Source organism: Tachysurus fulvidraco, chromosome 21 (genome assembly GCF_022655615.1).
Source record: "Tachysurus fulvidraco isolate hzauxx_2018 chromosome 21, HZAU_PFXX_2.0, whole genome shotgun sequence".
NCBI lineage: Eukaryota > Metazoa > Chordata > Actinopteri > Siluriformes > Bagridae > Tachysurus > Tachysurus fulvidraco.
In genome coordinates this window covers 18,983,942-19,007,049 of record NC_062538.1, presented here as the reverse complement: position 1 = coordinate 19,007,049, position 23,108 = coordinate 18,983,942, and the positions used below count along the sequence as shown (strand labels likewise).

The window sequence follows — 23,108 nt, the reverse complement described above, 5'->3', positions numbered from 1 at the left end:
AAATAGTGTGAACTGAACTTAAAGCTATTTACATAATATACACATACAAACACCAAACACTCACTCTCACCCTCTTTCTCTCTTTCTCTCTCTCTCTCTCTCTCTCACACACACACACACACACACACACACACAATATATATATATATATATATATATATATATATATATATATATATATATATATATATATATATACGTATATATATATATATACATATATATATATATATATATATATATCTGCATACTCACCATCAAGGCAAATGAACACACAGGTTATGCTTCACGCCAATCTAAATACAAACAAAAAACAAAAACTCCACACAAACAAAACAGACAAAATACAGAGACAAAATCAAGTTCTGTTTTTGTCACTGAACAGTTTTGAAATGGCAGAATCTTTACTGAGAATGCTTGTCAATGTTGCATGTTATTTAAAAAAAAATACACAATTTTGAGTGAGTAGTAAAAGAGTATGTAAGTATGCAATTTGATTACTGTGCTGTAATCAACTTTAGAGAGAGAGAGAGAGAGAGAGAGAGAGAGAGAGAGAGAGAGAGAGAGAGAGAGAGAGAGACAGAGACAGAGACAGAGACAGAAAGAAAGAGAGAGGGAGAGAGCAAGACAGAGAGAGTACCTTGTAATACTGTGATATCGTAATAGGCATATGAAATAAATATACTGGTATTAGGTCACACTGTAAAAAAAATGTGTAGATTTAAAATACCATAGAAATGATACAGTATAAAACCGTATTTCACGAAATATGCACTAACCATAGAATTTACGGTAAAACCCTGTAATTTGTTTCACAGAGTAAGACCTTAAATTTAACAGATAGAAACCTATGAAAATATGGTTTATTATTTTCTTCCCACAAAAAAGAAAACATTATTTTGTCTTAATACTAAGACTGTGTGGAACGTGGACTTAATACCACAATACAGAACACAGGACATAAACAATTTGAACTATTTTAACAATTTTAACTTAAATAATGACTTCAACTAACGACGAGTCACAATTACCCTTGTTTTCACAACACATATACATACAGGCAGTTCTGGGATATGAAGCATCTAAGTTTGTTCGTGTCGTTGAGATTTTGAATTGTCACACTATGTGAAAGTTTCTTCAGATCAGTACTACTTATATTGTAATTTGTATGATAGTCTATAATGTTAAATATAATATATGCACATAAAGTCATGTAGACTGCATTGAAATTTATTCACAGGACTCTCCTGCTATTCTGCTGTTCTATTCATGCTCAGTGTGGACAGCAGGATTGTGAATGATGACAAATACGTTCATCTCTGCTGTTTGCCTAACATTTGACAGTCATTACTGTTTCAACGATCACTACCATGTATGAGTGGCGATAGACATTGTTAGGGTGGGGCCTGCAGACTATTTTGAAGTTTACACTTGGTAACATAGAAAGGTTAATAAGTTGCTTTTTAAACACAGGCCACAGTGGTAATAATATACTATACGTAGTACTTATGTATGCGACAAAATGTGCACAGTCCTGATGTTTTTCTTTGTGGGTATTTAAAAAAAATAGTTCATGTACCTATTATTGTTGTGTTCATTTAAACAAGAGAGTTAATTAACCTACAGCAAGAAAAACTGGATAAACATCATTTCATAATGATGAGTATGACACTGGATTCCACTGCTGTGTTGTTTGGGTTGTTCTTAAGGTCAACGATGCCCTAAAGCCTTGAAGCCTTTATCTTCAGTATACTTAATACCTAAAATGTATTATTTTTTAATTCATTATATGGATCAAAATGTTGCAAAACTCACTGCATACTCAGTAAACTGACATCTAGAGCCTTATTTTATCTAAAAAATGTTCAATATTTAAGCAGTTATTGCAGCAGTTGTAACCAGCCATTACAATATACAGTGGCATATGGCTAATTTATCAACTGGTCCAATTCTGCTGTTCTGCTTCTTACTAATTATGTTTTCAACTACAGTATTAAAGTAATATAACATGATGTACATTTTACAAGCATACTTTGGTGTTTTTAGGATTTGGGACCTAAATTCTCAATCAGAAAAATAATCTAACAATATAAATTCCTCTTTTGCCCTTTTTATACATTAGGTTACAAAACACAAGATTATTAACACACTAAGAAAACTGTTGATATGAATACTTTAAATCAGAAAATCTTATAAATCACACTTCCCTATACAAGCTTCTGTATAAATAAATGCAGTGGTTTATTTAATTCATTTCGAGAATACCATTCATAAGATTTACTTTCTTCCCAATAGAATATTATACCTAGGAAAAGCACAAATAATTCACAAAACAGTATAATATTTTTTGTGTCAAAACCAAAATTTGATTGTAATTTCTGTCACAAAAAAGTCAATTTGTTTTAAAAAAAAGATCTTTAATATATGTTTTTAATCATTTGACATTTATATCTGCATTTTAATATTTATATTCTTGTTTTACATAACAGCGAGTAAATAAATGAGTACAATAAATACAGTGAGTAAATAAAAGATAAATCACCACAAAATCTGGAACATGTCTCAGTTGATATTTTGAACCTGAATGTATTTTTTTCTTTGTAGACTGAGCTTACAGATGTTTCTTACATTCAAAGTGTAGATTCTTGAAATTTCCACCCTGCTCAATTCTTGCTGAAGCTAACAAAAATGTTAAATAATCATGTACTGAAAAACTCATTTACACCCCCCCCCCTAAAAAAAAAAAAAAAAAAAAAAAAAAGCCACATCTCATCCATTGTAAATGTATAATCTTTTTGTGTAAACTCGTTTTGGACAACATTTTGATCGCTACATAAACAATTAACACATTATCTACAAAAGTAACATAAGGAATATTATATAATAATTAAAAACAAAGGAAGCCATTGAATTAAGAAAGTTTACTTACTGCAACAACCCCTTATATCTGAGAGTTTCCCTACGGTTAAATTTGGAAATAAATTTATAGTAAAAAAACATTCACTGAGTATTCGAATTAGTATTTATTTAATCAATCAATCAATCAATCAATCAATCAATAATAATAATAATAATAATAATAATAATAATAATAATAATAATAATAATAATAATAATAATTACAATACAACCATAGGTATTGCTATTAATTTAACACTATGGCTAGGATTAGAAAACATCAGGTATCTTTGAAACGTTATTCCACCTGGAGACCTCACTGTAGCTAACTTTCCTAATTATTTTTAGACAAACAGTTTCTCACGGAAACTTGAGAAACACTTTGATCCTGTTGCACCACTCGCGAAACCACCTTATTAAAATAAGGGTTTATTAAAGCGGCCCAGTGTTTATTAAAAAAAAAGCAAACAATCTAGATTCAGATAAGAAAATGGATATACAGTCAGCAAAGCAAACAAATATGAAAGTACATGATCCAAAAAGTGTGAAATCTGAGATAAACAGAAACAATGGTCATAGACATGAACCGGATCAGAAAAGCACAGAGACGGCTGTGACCCCTGTTTCCATCCATGGTGTCTCTGTGGACATAGTGGAGGATTCATGGGATTGTTGTGGATGGGGCCACCCGGAGACTGTCATGCCTTCTTCTATCCAGTGTAGCATTAGTCAGCTGTATGATCTGGACTTTATCAGCAATCATTTGAAGACTTGAAGGCTGGAAGGAATTAGTGTTGGGTCCATGGTGAACTCACAGTTTGCCCTGACACATTGGTTCCTCAGGAGCTCTTGGTTACACAATTATAAACTGTTGTAGAAATTACATTCTTACATTTGGTTCAAGTTCAAGTTCTTGTTTCAAAATTCCTTTTTCCTTGTCACCAAAGGAAACCCTTCCTACCTGTGTCCATCAGACTGTATAATTCCTCAGTTCAACAATATAGCTTTAACTGTATAGCTATTTAAATCTTATCTTTATTTATATTTTTGTATAGATTGCATTTGTGTGCATTTTGTTATTACAAATTATTTAGTATATTCGTTTACTGTTATTACTTATATTAAAAAGAAATACTCATGAACAACTACAGGTTCTTAAAATCCTGAGTGTCCACTTTTATACGAAACATTAACCACTTCTGTGGAATGTGACACGACAAAGAAATTTAAATCTGAAACACACCCAAAGCAGGGGCAAATAACATTGTCCTTTAATTAATTATGTTGGATTTTTATAATAATATATTAAATGATTGAACTATTTAATCTAATATGCAACAATAGTTATAGTTATCTACACTAAGATTTTTGTTTTGTCATTGTTCCCCATGTTGTTTCCTTTCTGTTGGATTACTGAAAAATTTCCATTAGCCCAGTTTTCCATTCTGTGAACTCACAATGTAACTTGGAGCAGTTAGTTGTTCTTCAGGTCCAACTTCCCAATTTTAAAACCTCGCTAAAACATTCACTGATGAATAACCATAATAAGCTTGTTGTTTCAAGGATAGTGTGCATGTGTGACATTAGCAGAAAGTGTTTTTAGCATTGACATGGAGGATAAAAACTCCTGAGCTAAACGCTGTTACTACACAAATAACACCTCTTTTCTATCAAAGTAATGTAGAGAGGCAGCTACAACCGCGTTTTGTGTAGTAACAGCGTTTAGCTCAGGAGTTTCTGACTTGGGAAACTCGAATCTGTGAATATGCGGCCAACTTCCCGCTCCTTCCCGCTGATCCTATATTAACACGGGTCCTACTTCTTGGCTTATCGTAAGCCTTTCTTCGCTTTCTTTGTTTTTTTCCTCCATGTCAATGTTAAAACCGCTTTCTGCTAATGTCACACATCCGCACTGAACACTCTCTCCGCCCATATTGACAAGACACGCTCCTTTCTGCTCATTGGCTACACGTTTGTTTTGATTTTTGTTTAGTTTTTCGTTCTGACAGTTTTCTGAAGCATTCATCAAACTTCGTAGACCCTACCTTAAAAATGGAAAAACAATGCATAAAAAAGGAAGTTATTCCTTATTACTTAAGTTATTAAGTGTATTTACAAAGCACTAATTCATGATAATAACTTTGTCATGAAGTCATGTTTATGCGGCTTAGGGCTTAGCTGTCAGCCTCTCGCAGTATTCAAATTCTTTTTCTCCAATGGCTGGGTCCCGAGCCTCTGGAGCTGGTAGGACAAGGGAGCAGTCGCTGTCAAAATATTTCCCTGAGATTCCCTCGGTCTCCTCCGCCACGGCACAATATATTGTGCTGACTGCACCTTCTTTAGAAGACTAACACAAACACACAGCATCTGACTGAATATACTTCTCAAATGCCTACTTGATCTGATTTAATGTACCATGAAGAAATGTTTCTTTTGCTACATATGATGCTTTCTTCCCTGGCTTATGTGAGTGTTACATGCTGAAGCTGTTTATACTGTACCTTAAAGAAGAATATTCCCACTAGGTTGAAGATTAATCGTATAATCCAGTTATAGTGTCTCATAACTTCTGTCATAACAATACCCGGGTGCAGTGAGTTTGCTGTCACTCCTAAAAACAACAAGGCTTAGTTTACATTTAAGAGAATATTTAGAGTGACAGGAAAGACTTGTTTACTAATTAAACATTTGCAAAAGTCTGAAAATATTAGCTAAATTGTTTGCCAAATAATCTGCCGTTAGAACTATAGGAAGATGATATCAAGCTTGAAATTAAATTAAACAGTTAAGTTATTATAATATAAATGCTAGATCAGCTTGGTGATATTCAATATAATTTCACTTTCCAATATGTTTTGTAAAAGTGTGTGTAAAAGAAAAAAGAGATATACGTTAGTGATAACTGTGATAGTGATGACTGTTAGAAAACCAGTTTAATAAAATGCGTAACTTGCTGGTTTTGAAAAATGTGGTTCAACCCGTTTGCTTTCGTTTAAAATATTTGCATACTTTCTGTCTTTCTGGATTTGAACACTTTGAGAACCAGCTTTCCTATTTCCCTTTAATATATTTAAATAATAAAGGATCCAGGGAAAGTGCCACAAGATCTGGATTATGTCTCAGTTATATTTTGAAGCTGAATGTAGTTTTTTCATGCATAGAACAAGCTTACAGTTGTTTCTCACATTTACGGTGTACCTGCTTGAAATTCTGCTCAAGCTGACAAAAATGTTAATTATTCACGTAAAATCACATTTAATCCGCTGTAAATACGTAGTCCTTTTGTGTAAACTCTTTATGGACAACATTTATTTCAATTTACACATTATCTATAAAGGAAGTCATTATATTAAGAAAGTTTACTATATATATATATATATATATATATATATATATATATATATATATATATATATATATATATATATATATATATATATATATATATATAAAGAGAGTTTGCCTGATGGTAAATTTAGAAATGTATAAACTTACAGATAAATAAACCTTTCAAGGAAATTTATAAATATTTCTATCATATTATATATATATATATATATATATATATATATATATATATATATATATATATATATATATATATATTTAGATGGAAATAGAATAAGCCATAGATATGACTATTAAAACTATTTCTGGACATTTCTACTATCTTCACTACTGTCGTCTTGTTCTATATGCCGATTTCTTTCATTTCATTCTTTATGTCTATGAAGAAGCAAACATATCTGCATACATATAATTCTTCTTCTTATTTCGGCTTTTCCCTTCAGGGGTCGCCGCAGTGCATCATCTCTCTCCACCTATCCCTATCTTCTACATCCTCAACACTTGCACCCACTAGCTTCATATCCTCATTAATTACATCCATATACCTCCTCTTTGGCCTTTCTCTTTGTCTCATGCCTGGCAGCTTCATGTCCAACATTCTCCTACCAGTATACTCACTCTCCCTCCTCTGAACATGTCCAAACCATCTTAATCTGGCCTTCCTAACTTTGTCCCCAAAACGTCCAACATGAGCTGTCCCTCTGCTGTACTCGTTCCTAATCCTGTCCAATCTTGTCACTCACAAAGAGAACCTCTACATCTTCACCTCGGCTACCTCTAGCTCTGACTCCTGTCTCTTCTTCAGTGACACTGTCTCTAAACCATACAGCATGGCCAGTCTCACCACTGTACTGTACACCTTCCCCTTGATCCTGGCTGATATTTTCCTATCACAATCAGCAAACATATATTCTCTTAATCGCATATTTTATGAAATAAATAAATAAATAAATAATATATATATATATATATATATATATATATATATATATATATATATATATATATATATATATATTTAATGGAGAAAAAAAGGATGTGCCATTAATAAATGCATTTTATTAAAGGCACATCCATCAGTCAATCAAAAGTGATCTGAGTGGTCTTGAGCTGCATGACTAATGAATATAATGTAGTGTTGAATTTTACCTGTTCCTCGTAACCTTCGCGCCAGCTCATTGGTCCAGATAACATTGTGAAGCTTTGTGTGGTTGTATGTGGTGTCCATCTCGTATGACAAATTCTCACCACGGAAATGCGAGAAATCAACCTTGCCTTTCTTGTGGTTAGCTGAGGAGACGTTCACAATGCGAGCTGGGGCCGATTTCTTCAGTAGATCTGCCAAAGAGTTAAAGAGAAAAAGAATATTTTAGAAAACCTGAGTTGGCAGAAGCCAGGTCCTGAAACAGAGGTGAGACAGATGTGAGGTCTGACCTAGAAGCAGATTGGTGAGCAAGAAGGGCCCGATATGGTTGGTGGCGAAGGACAATTCCAGCCCATCGGCAGTGATTCCCTGTGGTAGACCTTCATACAAGTCAGTGTCAGTTGTGTATTACACACACACACACACACACACGATTATCCAGGAGCTAAAACAGATAAAATACATACAGATTTCCAGGATGGAAATAACATATATTGTTCACTGATTACCTGAAGCCCCGGCGTTATTAACTAGTATATGAAGCTCTTTCTCCTCTTCAAGGATCCGAGCAGCAAACTTGCGAACCGATTCGAGGGAGGAGGTGTCGATGATTCGCAGGTGTACATTCTGATTTCCACTGCACTGGCGAATCTCTTCTAGTGCTGCCATCCCACGAGTCTCACTCCTACATGCCAGGATCACCCTTGCGCCACGACGAGCAAAGTCCAAGGCAATGAACTTGCCTATCCCTGGTAGAATTATACAAAACAAGACTATAAAAGTTGTATAAAAGATCATATATATTACAGAATTTAAATTAGGTCTAACTAATTAATGAATGTTTGGATACCCAACCCTGACATCAGAAAACCACTCTATTATATCTTTATTCTGTAATCTGTTCAATAAATGCATATACAGAGATTTACAGAGTCAAACAAACACATACTTTAACATAAACAAACTCATCTGTATCTGCATGCATGGCACACGGACATCTCAGACCTTGATAAGCTATGTTCATACTTCAGAAACAAAACTTAAATGCCCACGTGGATTGCTTCAGACTGGGTAATTTTACACCAGTTTGGAGATAAACTTTAAACGTGTTAGCTATTATTTAAACCATGACCGCCATTACGACATAAGCTATTGCTACTTATGGCACTTTTGTACTATCTGGGTGTGTTAATAAAATCCCACTGATTTATCCTGTAGGGAACAGCATGAGTTAGTAGTGATCTTTGTAGAGTATAGTGAGTAGAAATAAAAATAGAAATAAGGCTCCCTGTTTTCTACCTGCATGAATATTTGACTATATATTTATGGCATAACTTTTTATTGAACAGTTTCTTTGCAATTATTTTCATTATTTTGTTGTAGTAACACCTTAATTCCCACATGATTGTAAGAGTACCTGTGTTTGCCCCGGTGACTATAGCCGTTTTGCCCGTGAGTCGAACTGGACATGCGCTCGGTTGCCACCGGCCTCTGCGCTGCGCTCGCGTAACCGCGGCCAGCACGAACGCGGATACCATCCATAGGGGATGCGAAATGAAGTCGGTGATCCAAGTCATTTAGCAACCTGATTTGGTGTGTTTCTCCTCCAAGTGTCTATTTTGGCAATAAGAAACAGCTTGTTGTGCAGTAAATCCCACCCGAACTTTGGTATACCCACCCACCTAACTATTGTACAGCAACTAGAGCGCAAAGTCCAAAATCTGAGGACTAGTAGACTCTCCAAACAGTTCATTTTTGGGAATCGACTCTCATACCTAAATAAGACAAAGAATCACAATTGGTCAACATGCATGAAAATGAGTATAGAATCCAGAATATTTGCAATACTGTCAATTCAAATTGACTAAATTGAACCTTAATCATTATTAAATTTTACTGTATCTGAAGAATCGGCTCTTTGAACTGGTTCTTTTTCGTGTAACCGACACGCATAGCTAACGAACCGGCTTTTCTGTTATTACAGATCAAATGTCTGGTTTTTAATGGTGCTGTAAAATGAAACTACTTAAAATGAAAACAGAAGCCATGATGATTTTTCCGACCTGTTTCAATTTGCCGTGTAGTTATGTTATGTTGCATGTGACTGAAATTCGTGAATTAAAGGTTTTACGTGATAGATGAGTCGAAATTCACTTAAGTACAAACTCAGAAATGAAAATGGTTAGAAAAAACAACTTCCCAGATGATGTAATGCAGAGCCCTGGAGCTCAAAAGTGTTACGCCATACTGTGAAAAAAGCAGCATTTGGGGGGGATGTAGCTTGCTTTAGATGTGTCACATACTGATAACCTCTGTTAGACTTCACCCTCCCACCCTTAACTCTGTCGAGAGATAAAGGACAGCTGGCTGGTCGAAAATGGGAAGGTGACCAAATAAAAACAAGTACTTAGGAACAAGTACTAATAGTAATAATAAAAATATTATTATTATTATTATTATTATTATTATTATTATTATTATTATTATTATTATTATTATTATTATTATTAATAATAATAATAATAATAATAATAATAATAATAATAATAATAATAATAATAGCAACAACAACAATCCCACATGGAAATAACCTATATAAACATATATGTTTCAATATAGGTTTTGATATAGGTTTTTGATATATGTGACATATATAAAATTGGCCGTTTTCCTATATTATATGTACATATATGCACGCATATATGCCCACATATATGCGTGCATACATGTACCTATATAGGTACATGTATGCACGTATATTATGCACCTATATGTTCACCTATATAAAAGTAAAATTAAAATCCATAGCTGCTAGGCAACATAAAATTCCAAAATGTAGAAATGTACATTATTTATTTACTTCAGATCAATCAAATAGTACAAAACAAAAATATAGTACAAGAACAAAAATAAGAAAAAAAACCTGCTAGGCACCATAAATAAAAGTCCAAAATATAGAAATGTACTGTACATTATGTATTTACAAGAACAATCAAATAGTACAAGAACAAAAATAAGACAAAAAACTGAACAGAAAAAAAAATAATTATCTTTTTGCCCTTCTCAGCTCCGTGAGCTTCGAATTAATAGATGTGCCTATCTGCCCTCGGCTGGCTGCCGGCCACTTCTTCAACGTAGCATCTAGAGAAGACAAAATAATAAGACATTATTATTATTGTACTATAGGTTTCATCAGGACTTGTGTCTTATAAAAAACCCTATACACATAAGATTCCCTTATCCCCCATAAAAATCTTACTCATCATGAATGTATTGTAATGTAGCAACACACACACAGGATGCAGACTGGTAGTGTACCTTATTCTTTGAAAATCTGTCATGACCCTCCTCCTGGTGCTTGTATTTGGAAGCCCCTCCCTTTTTATTGTCAACCTTGAGAGAGAGAAACAAACTGACTTTTAGCCCAACTCTTATTAACTTATTTTACACCATCTTGCATATACATCTTGTCAACAAAGCACAAAATCATCATAGATGACACAATTACAAATCTACACACATGCCTACACATTAAGAAACAAGAGAGAGAGAGAGATAACCAAGTCAGTTACCTTTTTCTTTAAAGCCTTCTCAGTCGGCCCCTAGCTGCTCACTGTACTTTGAGTTTGGGATGTCAGGACGTTTTTTACCATTGTGTGCCATCTTTCTCCATCTCGATCAGTTTAATTTGAAGAGTCTTTTCAAGTTCTGGTGCAATAAAATTTAAATGTTATCATGAACGGCAAACGTTTGTCTAATCATGTTTACCAAATCTAACATTATTGGACTAAAGCAAATTAGCGTACAGCTATGAAAGCTAAGCTATATTCAGATACCTAGCAAGATTCATTTTATACTTCTTTAAGTACGAGCAAAACCATTTAATGTGGTATTTAACTACATAACGTCAGGTAAAGTTTGCGTGTAACTTACTTGCCACATGAATAATTCTGGCTCGGTGCCGGTTGGCGGCCTTTTCGCCATTCCACCAGCTTCTCGGTTTTATCAGTACTTTCAAAAAAGTCTCTAACTGAAAAATTCCTGACATGGTCGAGGGGCAAATTACTATGGGCCCCTCTATCCTCACCTTCAGTCTATTCAAGTAGGACATAGCGGCTCTCAAATGCTTTTATCGCCATTTTACTCCCAGCCACTATCTTTCGGTGCCAAAAATGCAATACAGCGCGATATGAGCTACAAAATGATCCTGCCATTAGCTATATAGAAGACATATCTTGTATGTATAGGGCTTATATGTGGATATATGTGAAGCAATAGGAGGCCTGTATATGCATATATGCACCTCACTTTTGCCTATATGTGGCATATATACGCATATATGCAGCATATATGCAATATATATACGCATATATGTATGGAATAAAAACACTGTCAATAATAAGGCCTATCTCATCACGCTGCAGACTGCAGTGATGACCTCCTAAACAGCTGTATTCTTTAAGCACCTAATGTAACCTTACTCTGAGAGCTAATCTTACTTACTATAGTTAACCTATCTCTGTAATATTACTCCTCTCTGTTATTAGTGATAACTAACCCTTAAACATGTCCGAATTTGGAAGGAAAAAACAACTTACCCGAGACGATGAGCAGTGTTATAATGTAACGGAGTAAAAATACTTTGTTACTGTACTTAAGTAGAAATGTCACATATCTGTACTTTACTTCGCTATTTAAATTTGTCAACTTTCACTTTTACTCCACTACATTTCCTAGGTAAAATGTATACTTTTACTCCGTTATATTTCCACTAAGCATCTTCGTTACTACAAAATAAAATCAGAAGAAATGTGTGTGACTGCAATAAGAGAGGTTTGGAATTATTGCGATTATTCCAAAGACTTTTTAAGCAGGCACTGGGAAGAGGCTTCGAAGTTTGGGCCTTGAGAGAGTTGGGCCGTGAGTCGGATTTAATGTGGCTTTGTTTGGCTGTGTCTGAATTTGCCCCAGATGAGATGAGATGAGATGCAGATGATTTAAGTAATGCTGACTGCATGTTGACAGCTGCTGATTTGAATAAATGCTCAAACATTGACTGTTGGTTATATCTGCTATCTGCCAAAGAAGGTAAATGTGTTAATGTTTAATGTAAATGTTAATTAAATTGAGATTGTGCAGTTGGTACCTGGGGTTTTAAATATTTAATGTTTTAATAAAGTATAGGATGTATTGTTAATTTAATAATTTAATTTTCCAGATTTAAGTCCGTTGCTGTTTCTCCTGTATTGTTTTGTTTGGTTCCCTAGCTGGCCGGTCTCAGAGGTGTGTGCTGCATGGTGGCAGCACGTGTATTGTGTGGATTGTTTGTGTACGAGTCTGGTTGGCTGAGGTTTTTGTTTTTTTTTGTATTTCTTTTTCCTGTTTTTTTTTTTTTTACACATTCCCAGCCTTATGTCGCCAGCTTGATTTATTAGTGCTTGCTTTCCGCATGTGTGTGGGCCTTTTCTTGTGTGGGGTCTATGTTTGCTATGTTTTTCTTGAGGTGGAGGTTTTGATTTGTTAGTTTTATTTAAATTTGTGTTTTTTTTGCTTTTCAGTGTGAATTATCAGGGAAATGCCACCTTGTGCTTTAAGGGCCTCCACATGCTAGGAAACTAGCTAATATAGTTACTGTGAGTTGGCTGTTAACATCTTGGAGAGCTGGGACCAATTTTTGAGTTATTTACATAAATTATTTTATGTCTGTGTTTTGTGTATATCCTTTTGATGCCCTTTTTCTAAATAAATCTTTGTAACTTGAGTGACTTGAAGTGTTTCTCTTTCTACTAATTGAAGGAGAGTCCCGGTGGTACACCTAGAAACGTCCCTGATCTTATACCTACCGAAAATCACTGAAATTTTACTTTTACTTCAAATACTTAAGTACATTAAATATCAGAAAATGACTTTTGATTCTTAAGTACAGTAAATATCAGATACTTTAAGACTTTTACTTGAGTAGTATTCTAAAAGGTGACTTTCACTTCTACCAAAGTCTTTTTCTAGTAAGATACTTGTACTTTTACTCAAGTATTGCTTTCTACTACTTTATACAACACTGACGATGAGTGAGCGCTTGGCTACTGTTCCACCATTTCGGCGCCAGTGGTTTAAAAGAGGGCGGGGCGTATGCGCACTTCGTGGAATCGATTCATCTTCCCTCGGATAGTAATGTCTGAACGTGATGACGTATTTTTGACAGTTGTTTCGCAGACCGTTTTCGTGTGTGAAAAAGAGGTGTTGTGAAAACAAGCGTTGTGTGTGTAAACTGTCATAATCGTACATTTTGGAGTTGTATTTGAACAAACACACAATCTCGTATCTGTAAACTGTTGTGGTTGTAAATTTTATGATCCAACTCCGCAAAATTAAAATTTACACACAAATGCTTTAAATTACGTACGATTATTATTGACTGCTTTTATTCCATATATATGCAGCATGTATATTGCCCCATATGTGCATATATGCAGCATATTTGTGCATATATGCCACATATAGGTTTCATATATGCGCATATATCCACATATAGATTCTTTCCATGTGGGATGATAACAACAACAACAATAATGATACAGCAATAACAAACAATAATAATAATAATAATAAAATAATACTAATAAAATAAATAACTAACAATAAGAACACACAATAATAACAGTAATAATAATAATAATATATTTTTCATATTATAATTATCAGTATGCTGTTTTAAATATAAAATAAGGTACCATATATTGATCAGTGTATATGACAGGTATTAAATGAAAAATCCAAAACATCTTTAGTGCACCTTGGATCAGATTCTACAAGTCTCTGGAACTGCAGTGGTGTGATGAACACCATTTCTCTAAATGATACTCCCTTAGTGTTTTGATGGAAATGTAGAGAAACTTGTAGAATCTGACCCAAGGTGACTAAAGATGTTTTGGAGGCTTGCGATGGACTAACACCTTGCCAAAAAATTCCTCTAAATGATACTCCCTTAGTGTTTTAATGGGGGTGCTGTTTGACACTTCACCTCAAAATCTCTCATAGGAGTCATGGCTTGTTTACAAAGTCACTGGCTTGTTTACAACATTCTCATAGCAGCAAAATCAGACAAAAAGTGCAATTATATAAGAACTAAACCCTTGACACACAAGAGAAGAACTTGCAAAGTACAGTTTACTTTTTCGACGGAACTGTGTGGGATTAGCCTTGAGGTCTGTTGCTGATAATACTAGCTTCTTTATGAACTCGAAACGGAACAGGGAAGATATTCGATTAATTTATATAACAATAATCTTTGTCAAAACATATTGTTTATACTAGATACTTGCAGATACTTGGCAGAAACATTTGGTAGAATAATACACGATTAGTGCAGTAACATTAGCCACGGTTAGCAAAGGAATTGAAAGCAGGCATGCTTTTTGTTTAAATAGCCAAAAGCACACCAAATTCTTCAGCCCATGTAAGTGAACAGAGAGCAGTCACGATCTACTGTATGAATGGAAATCTAACACTAATCAACACTAACAAAGACTTAGCTTAACATAAATTAAAGAAACTGTTGGAATAATCTAGAAGTAAGAATAGTAGAATACGTGAATACAAACAAAAGTTTAAATCCTAACATATGCATGCTGTTATGAGGGTCTGGCTATATGTCATAATTTGTTATTCAGTAAAACTGACACCTTTGTTTAAATAACCTTGTAACTGCATAGACTGCACATAAATTTAAAGCTATGATGCAATTTTTTTTACACTGTGGTCAATTTAAAGGTCATTTGGGCTGGGAATAGCCTCACTGCCCTCAGATCTCCTAAAAAAAAACCCCACCACTCTGCCAATACTCAGTCCTCCTGCTACCCAGAAGGCTATAGGGCTGTTTTGGGGGTGTGTGACAAGGAGGGACAAAAAGGAAGTCACACTCCACACTGTTTACCACGTGAGCACATATGGGAAATGCACAACATCTGTAAGCGATTTATGGTAGGAACACACACGTCTAAAAAGAAGAAAAAAGGGATGAAGACAGAGCACCCAAGCATGCTGGAGGAGGGGAAGTTTGAGCAGAGGAATAAGACTAGGAGAAGAACCACATGCTGGATTAGAAAGAAGCATGTTCGAGTGGGCTTAGCAGAAACTCTCAGCACTTTTGTCATGATGGTACGATGACTCAATTCACATTTGTGCGAATGATTCAGAACATATTTCATTAAACCATATAACCATTCCACCATCTGTAATCTCATTCTATCTGAACTTTAGATATAATTCTTTCAGCTATGCATTTTGAAAGCAACGAAATGAGACTCACATACAGTTATGCATGCGCACCATAGATTTATTCAAGATTCAACATAAGATAATGTTTTTATTCAATAAAAAGAGGAAGTATACAGCTCAAATGTGCTGAATTTTGCTTTCAGTTAAAGGTAAAAATGTTGCTCACATACAAAAAAAATTATAATTTTTAACTGATGAACTTAAAGGCATGTCTGTATTTTTATGTAGAAAACCAATATTTATGACTTATTTAAATTTGTTAGAAGATGATAGTTGTTTTAAAGCAACTATACTTAGCTTGGTATTAGCATGTTAGCTACTGGAACTGATGCTAGTCTAAAGTGGTATTAGCAACAAAAGCAGGCAATCTGAGTTAAATATAGCTGGTTAATGTTACCAGTTTAGTGAACTTTACCTCAGCGTGCTCTTTCATTTTAGATAGATTTCATACTTTCTCAGTGTGGAAGGAGAGGGCTTATTTTTAAGTCTTCGCTTACACTATTTAATTCAATTCAATTTTATTTGTATAGAACTTTTAACAACGGACATCGTTGCAACTTAGCTTTACAGACAATAAGACAGACCATAAGAAATATAGAACAAAAGTTTAAGATTAATATTAGTTTTACATATATTATTATATTTAAATTCATTTGTATTTATCCCTCTTTATCCCTAATGAGCAAGCCTGATGCGACTGTGTCAAGGAAAATCTCCCTTCGATGGTATACGCAAGAAACTTTGAGATGCTAAACTGTCTTGAAGATTGTATTGTATTGTGCTGGCACCAAATATGAACACAAACACACTTTTTAAAAATGACTTTATTATTAAGCCAAGATTGTATGGTGTGTTTATTGTACAAGTCTCTGTAAATGAGTTGCTACAATAGAAATCTGTTACCTAGAACATCTCTTATCTTTTGTACAGTTAGCTAGAAAAAGCTTGAAAATCCTGTATGCTTTTTAAGGGGATAGTGACTTGTAAACACCATGACACAACAAGTTTTTCCAAAGCCAGGTTAAAAACACTGATAGAATCTCACAGCAGTTTTTAAAAGTTATTAGAGATTCATTTGGAAGGTTAAAGGAGACTAAACATGTTTTGTAGTTTGCAGTTTCTAACAAATCTCCTCTGACATCAGACCGATATTTGGTCTTTGGGTGTATTTAGCTATGACACACAAAACTACATGATGTAGTAAAAAAAAACCTTAGTCGTTCTGTACACATTTTTCTGAATGAGGTCTTTAATTGTTTATTATTTATTATCAAACTGCAGAACTTTTACGTTTTTACATAAACACTGTGAAATATGCACAGTCTGCTCTCTAGCTACTGACTGTACCTTGAACTGCGTTTGTTTTGTCACTTGTTATCTTCCCGGCGGTTTGGACGTTTACCCTCAACTCTGAGAATTTCTGTTTATATTTCAGGTGTTTGGTCTAGGTTCTGTGGCTCAGGTGGTCACAGGAGGGGGGGTTTTTGGAGATTTCCTGAGCATTAATCTGGGTTTCGGTCTTGGTGTAGCGATGGGGGTACATGCTGGTGGGAAAGTGTCAGGTAAGCTGGTATAACATGTGAACAAGTATGTGTCTTATCTAGGTGTTATTAATTTTGTCTATTTATCTTTATTATTTGTTGAAGTAATCACTGAACTTTGTTGGAATTATTTGGAAATCTGTTCCAAGTCTGATAAAATTGTAGAATAGCATCAATTCACTGACTGATTTGCTACCAGCACTTTTACCTCTGACTTTCTTGTGCACATTTGGTTAAAAGCATCTGTCACCTTCTAAACATAAATAAAAGTGAATTTTCTTATGTGGAAAAAAACCCCCAGTAATATACAGTATATACTTTAGTGTTCTATACAATCTGCATAAATCCATCATTACAACAGACACCAACTTAGATAAGTAGGTAATCAACATCAAGGTACTGTGATGAGGACCGTTTCTGTTATCACCCTAAATTTTATTATTTCAAATAACTGTACTACCCGAAGCATTTTATTTCATTTGTATGGCAGTTTTCCGATCCTAATAACTTTCAAACATTCTGCAAATGTATGCAGTTATCTAATCAGCCAGTCATATGGCAGCAGGACAATGAAAACATTGTGCAGGTTTGGGTAATGTTCATATCAAATATCACAATGAAGAAAATGTCTGATTATGTTTTTTATTACTCAGGTGCTCACATGAATGCAGCGGTGACGTTTACTATGTGCGTATTGGGCCGCCTTAGCTGGAAGATGCTCCCACTCTACGTAGTTGCACAACTGCTGGGCTCCTTTATTGCTGCGGGAACAATTTTCACCTTGTACTATGGTGAATGAACATGTACATTCAGCTTTAAATGCTTTGAATGATAAATAATTTTTAGTAACCACTAAAACATTTGATTGCTTATAGATTCCATAAATCATTATTGTGGAGGAAACCTCACAGTGTTTGGCCCCAAAGCAACAGCAGGGATCTTTGCCACTTATCCAGCTCCTTATCTCTCAATACAAACTGGATTCTTGGACCAGGTATGACATAAACTAAAAAAACGAAAAAAAAAAAAATCTGTGTTATCTTGTCTTGGGCACATAACAACCATTTTGACGTAAGTGAGAAAGGGTAAAAAAGGATGGCTCATGGCCGTGTTGTGAGATAGAAAGTCATTCTTCCGTGTTTTTATCTTTCTCACTCAGGTACTTGGCACTGCCATGCTTTTGCTATGTCTGATGTCTCTGGCAGATAAGAGGAACCAGCCTGCCCCAACTGGTGGAGAGCCTGTGGCTACTGGAGCTCTTGTATTGCTGATTGGAGTTTCCATGGGCAGCAACAGTGGCTATGCAATCAATCCCACCCGAGACCTTGGGCCAAGGATTTTTACAGCAATTGCAGGCTGGGGAATAGATGTTTTCAGGTAAATATAATGCAAAATGTATTCTAGTGTAAGGAACTATTAGAGTTACTAGTGTTCTCCAGTCTCCTGTTTGAAATATTCTAGGTGGATTAATTATGCTAAATTGCCCCATGTGCCCTGCGGTGGATTGGCATTCCAACTATTTTGTTCTTCCACTCTGTGCCCAATGGGATAGCCTCCGGATCCACGATGACCCTGACCAGGATATAGCACTTACTTAACAGGAAAGAAAGAATATATTTCTGCTTTTGTCTTTCCTACAGGGCAGGTAACAATTGGTGGTGGGTGCCCTTGGTGGCCCCATTAGTGGGTGGAGTGACTGGAGCTTTGATATATAAAGCATTTGTGGAGATGTTCCATCCTAAGGATAAAAAACCAAAGCCCAATGGACCATCAGAGCACATACCGCTGGATGAGTGCAAGAAAGACAACACTGAGGAGTGTGTGAACTGTTAACAAGTCGAGTACCACTGGAACCAGAGAAGGGACGAGAGAGAGGAGCTAAAGAAAAAAATAGATTTTTTTTCTTAAATAGAAATAGAAAAGTAAAGATGCAATATAATCAGCTCCTGCCTGTTCGGCTCGTATGAGCTCAAAAAGTAACAAAAAAACAACAACAACTCACTAGACAAACAATTACCATGACTGAAGAATAAACTGGCATGAAGGAACTGTTTTTTTTCCCCTCTCTTAAAGATTGTGTCTTCAAATACATTTGAAACAATACAATGAATTCATGCCACTGATTTAAAGTAGCAGGATCAGTAGTCAATAGTTTATCTGGAAAAAACACAAAACTGAACCACATTTATACATCATGTGGGGGCAACATTTTCTATTTTATTTACATGATTAAAGTTTTTTCTTCAAATTTTAGGTAACATTTTCAAGTTTCAAGGCTGGATTCATTATTGAAAGTCATTCCCTCACTAGCCACCAGCTGTTACTGTCTCTTAATTTAGTTAATTAGACAGAAATTGCAAACGTTTGACATGTTACAAAATCCAAAGCCCTCTGTCTTGAAGTCTCGATGATTCTAAGTTTTTCTTTCTTGAATAGTATATCCGTTGATTAGCAAAATAAGATTACATGGCTGAATAGTTGTTATAGAAACAATAATATATTACAACATGCACATTAATGCAATATGAACTTTGATTTATATTACAACAAGAACTACTGCCAGAGATGTTATGGAAAATGATTCAGCACCATCTGTTTTGAGAAATCAACAGTGATGCAATATACAATTTAATCGATTTAAGTTTCAAAAAAAGAAAGACAGCTTGCAGTGAAACTGCAGTAAAATGGATGTTTTCCATCATTCATTTTTCACACTGACAGAATCTGATGCTTCAACACTTTGCATTAGTCTGACCTCAGTGTTTATGCACTACAACTAAAATATTGCACTCAACTCAAGTTTTTAAGTATGTTCAAATAAAACATTCTAGCTCTATTTGCCATGCGTCTCTTCACGCTTTGCCTGCCCTCGATCCCCGACCTTTAGCAGGACCTCCACTTGATGGTGTTTGGCTGGGCTGCTTCTTTTTGGGAGCAGGAGGCTTGGTTTTGCCACGGAATGCATTGTCTGGGTCCAGCTTGTTCAGGAATGCTTCAGAAGGCATACCGGAGTTACCATGGAATGTAAGAGGTTGATAAAGAGATGCCCATTGCTGTATTAGAACACAGAGAGAGAGAGAGAGAGAGAGAGAATCATGTCCTGGTACAAGATGTAAACTTGAAAGTTGAACTGTGCAAAATGAGCATGATAAGCATGGAAGAGGGTGTGTAAGGAATGTCTGGGGTGGGTGGGTTTCAGAAGGGTGATTGTGAGGAAGTCCAACTGCAAACAGCGAAAAATTCCTCACTGGACTTCCTCACTGTTGGTGAACTATTGTGAACTGGGTGTCACCGAGTTGCTTCCTTACTATAAGTCATAAATATAATGTGACACACACATTTTAATATTATATATATATATATATATATATATACATACATATATACATACATACATACATATACACACACACACATACACACACACACACATATTTCACATTATATAATATATATAATGTGTAATTTTTTAATGTTTAATTTTTTTTACTATCACTGAAAGGTGTAGCTACAAGTCAGATAGTAAACATAGTATAGTACTTTTATGAAAAAGATAATCTAACACTAAATTCTAAAACAAATAATGTGAACAAGACATATCTTTTTGTAATTAACTTCTTAAAAAACAAAAAGGTCCCCAACAATTTTGCCTGATGGTGAAGTGAGATGGTATGACGAGGAGATTACACGTACCTTGGCTTGTGGACTGGGCCCGTATGGAGTAAAGGTGTACTGCCACTCTGGCAGCCCTAAATGTGTAATCATGAGCCTGTAGTATGCAGTAAAGGAGGATGTGAGAAAGTGCCAGTATAGAGACCGGTCCAGGAGCCATATTTCACTTTGCTCAGCCACGACATCTTGACAACACCAGCCATCAGGATGTAGAATCAAAAACAATACAACATGACAGAAAGAGTGATTTATACATTATATTAAACTGCCTTGTTTGTTCCACATGCTCCAGGTTGGGCTTCAGATGGATGCTCACCTGGAGCGCAGTCTTTGTAAACAAGACAGACTCTGCCATTTCCACCGCAGGGATCAAGCTCAAAGATTCGACTACGGGAGTCAAAGTGCGGTTCTACTCGTTGCTCTGATCCTAGATAATTAACAAAAATGCTTTAAAGATACACAGCTTAAACGAGTACAGTAATAAAATATGGTAAATACAGTTTAATATAACATCTGTATATTTCCTCAATACCTTCAAATTCATCCTTAAAGTCAAGGTCAGCTAAGGTTGGCGCACTGGGGAGGGAGTAAATGTTGGACCGCACCAGAAGACGAAGCTTTGCTAGACTATTGATTAACATGCATCCAACAGGGACTTGCTCATCTGTAAAATACGGTTATTCTCAAAAACAACGAACAAGAAAATTCCAGCAAAAAATATAAAAAAATAAATAAATACAAAATTCAATATATGTTTTTATATATGTTACAGTATGAAGTGGTATGACAGATATAGCTGTACAAAAGGAATGTCATTATGAATATATACATCTATCTATCTATCATATATATATATATATATATATATATAAATAAAACACAGACTAGACAGAATGAATATGGATGGACATACAGAAGTGTAATGATAGTTTTTGGGTGGTGCAAGGATGCATGATTTTAAAGTGGTGCAAAATAGTGCAAAACACAGAAGAAAAGTGCAGTACAGTACAGTGGTGATTGTTAACACCAGATCAGCTGTTCAGTGCAGAAACAGCCACCGGAAAGAAGCTATTTTTCAGTCTATTTGTTATGGCTCTTACAACAATAGCGTCTACCCGATGATGGGGATGGTTGGGGTGAGAGGGATCTTTGATGATGCCCCTCGCCCTTTGCAAATGAGATAATGTAATGTATTATGTATAATGAGAATGAATGAAAACACACTGGAACTCACTTTCCAACTTGGAGCTCCAGGTAAGTGTGAAGCCATCTGTGGTGAGGTAGAAGTCTTTCAGGTCCTCCGGCAAAATGCAGTTGTTCTTCTGAAGGATACAGAACCACAGATTTTCAGCTTATTAACAAAAATATTCCTTATTGTTGTATTGGTTTTGTTTTTTTTTAATAACTTACTTGCTCCCATGACAGGAGACAGCGCTTCTCTGCAGGTTCTTTCTCAACAAACCGCACATCTAACACACCTGGAAGACTTTCTATGTATAAATAAAACAATTATATAAACATACTCATCCATTGATTCCGCATTGATCCTTCATGTATAACACACCTCATTTCGGCTCATGCAATGTGATGAGGTAAATCAGGTAGCTTAGCAGAAACATGTAAGCTTTAGTTAACACAGTCCTAATCATTACACACCTAAAACCCGGGTTATTCCGAGGGTAAGTCTTTCCGAAAACGACTTGAAATACGTCTTTTCATCATTCACATCCTCCATTCCTACCTCCGAGTTGTTGTTTTTTAAACCCACCGCAATCTAGTAAACCCCGCCTTCTGCGCTAGGATTGGCTATTAGACAAAGGGTCGTGAGTCGATCCCAAAAAAGAGTCGATTCTCCGATGCTTTGCGACTCACTCGACCCTTGGAAGTGATTCCCAAGGATGGAACTGATTCAGCAATGACAAAGTAAAAATGATTTTGTTTGTATTATATATTATTGTATGTGTACAAATTTGAATAAACAATAGCATGTGAAGTTTGTGTTGGTGTGGTATATTATTTACATAATTAACTGAATAATTCAGGGCTGTCACGTGTCACGCATTGAGAGTGACAGACACGCATTTGGGTCTTTTGTCACGCTCTACCCCACACATTGTATTTCTCAAGCAGAAAAACTTTGTTGACTATTTATCATATATTTAATATGCCGCAGCGCCCAAAATGTATCAGTCCGCACTGCTGTCTCTAATCAAGCGCGTCTCAGTTCT

The 23,108-nt window shown here is 35.3% G+C and overlaps 3 protein-coding genes across 4 annotated transcripts; 1 reads left to right on the top strand and 2 right to left on the bottom strand.

Annotated features, from left to right (window-relative positions):
- Positions 1-2,396: 2,396 nt before the first annotated feature.
- zgc:64106 (uncharacterized protein LOC393348 homolog) lies at positions 2,397-9,076 on the bottom strand. The gene is made up of 6 exons (XM_027176209.2): positions 8,808-9,076; positions 7,900-8,139; positions 7,681-7,770; positions 7,396-7,584; positions 5,400-5,509; positions 2,397-5,245 (listed from the first exon to the last, which is right to left on the bottom strand). The coding sequence occupies exons 1-6, from the start codon at positions 8,965-8,967 to the stop codon at positions 5,066-5,068; spliced, it is 969 nt and encodes a 322-aa protein (XP_027032010.2). The 5' UTR covers positions 8,968-9,076; the 3' UTR covers positions 2,397-5,065.
- A 6,227-nt stretch (positions 9,077-15,303) lies between these two features.
- On the top strand, positions 15,304-19,256 carry aqp7 (aquaporin 7). Of its 2 annotated transcripts, none has more exons than XM_047805566.1 (6): positions 15,304-15,547; positions 17,103-17,229; positions 17,862-17,999; positions 18,084-18,202; positions 18,368-18,585; positions 18,670-18,775. In XM_047805566.1, exons 1-6 carry the CDS (start codon positions 15,344-15,346, stop codon positions 18,758-18,760), a joined length of 897 nt encoding a protein of 298 aa, XP_047661522.1. In that variant the 5' UTR covers positions 15,304-15,343; the 3' UTR covers positions 18,761-18,775. The 2 variants fall into 2 exon arrangements, with proteins under 2 accessions (XP_047661522.1, XP_027032004.1); XM_027176203.2 differs by lacking the exon at positions 18,670-18,775 and adding an exon at positions 18,849-19,256 and having other exon boundaries at positions 15,311-15,547.
- Positions 19,257-19,392: 136 nt separating this feature from the next.
- tpgs2 (tubulin polyglutamylase complex subunit 2) lies at positions 19,393-22,794 on the bottom strand. The gene is made up of 7 exons (XM_027176204.2): positions 22,537-22,794; positions 22,291-22,370; positions 22,115-22,202; positions 21,413-21,544; positions 21,197-21,307; positions 20,902-21,065; positions 19,393-20,261 (listed from the first exon to the last, which is right to left on the bottom strand). Exons 1-7 carry the CDS (start codon positions 22,613-22,615, stop codon positions 20,061-20,063), a joined length of 855 nt encoding a protein of 284 aa, XP_027032005.2. The 5' UTR covers positions 22,616-22,794; the 3' UTR covers positions 19,393-20,060.
- Positions 22,795-23,108: the final 314 nt, after the last annotated feature.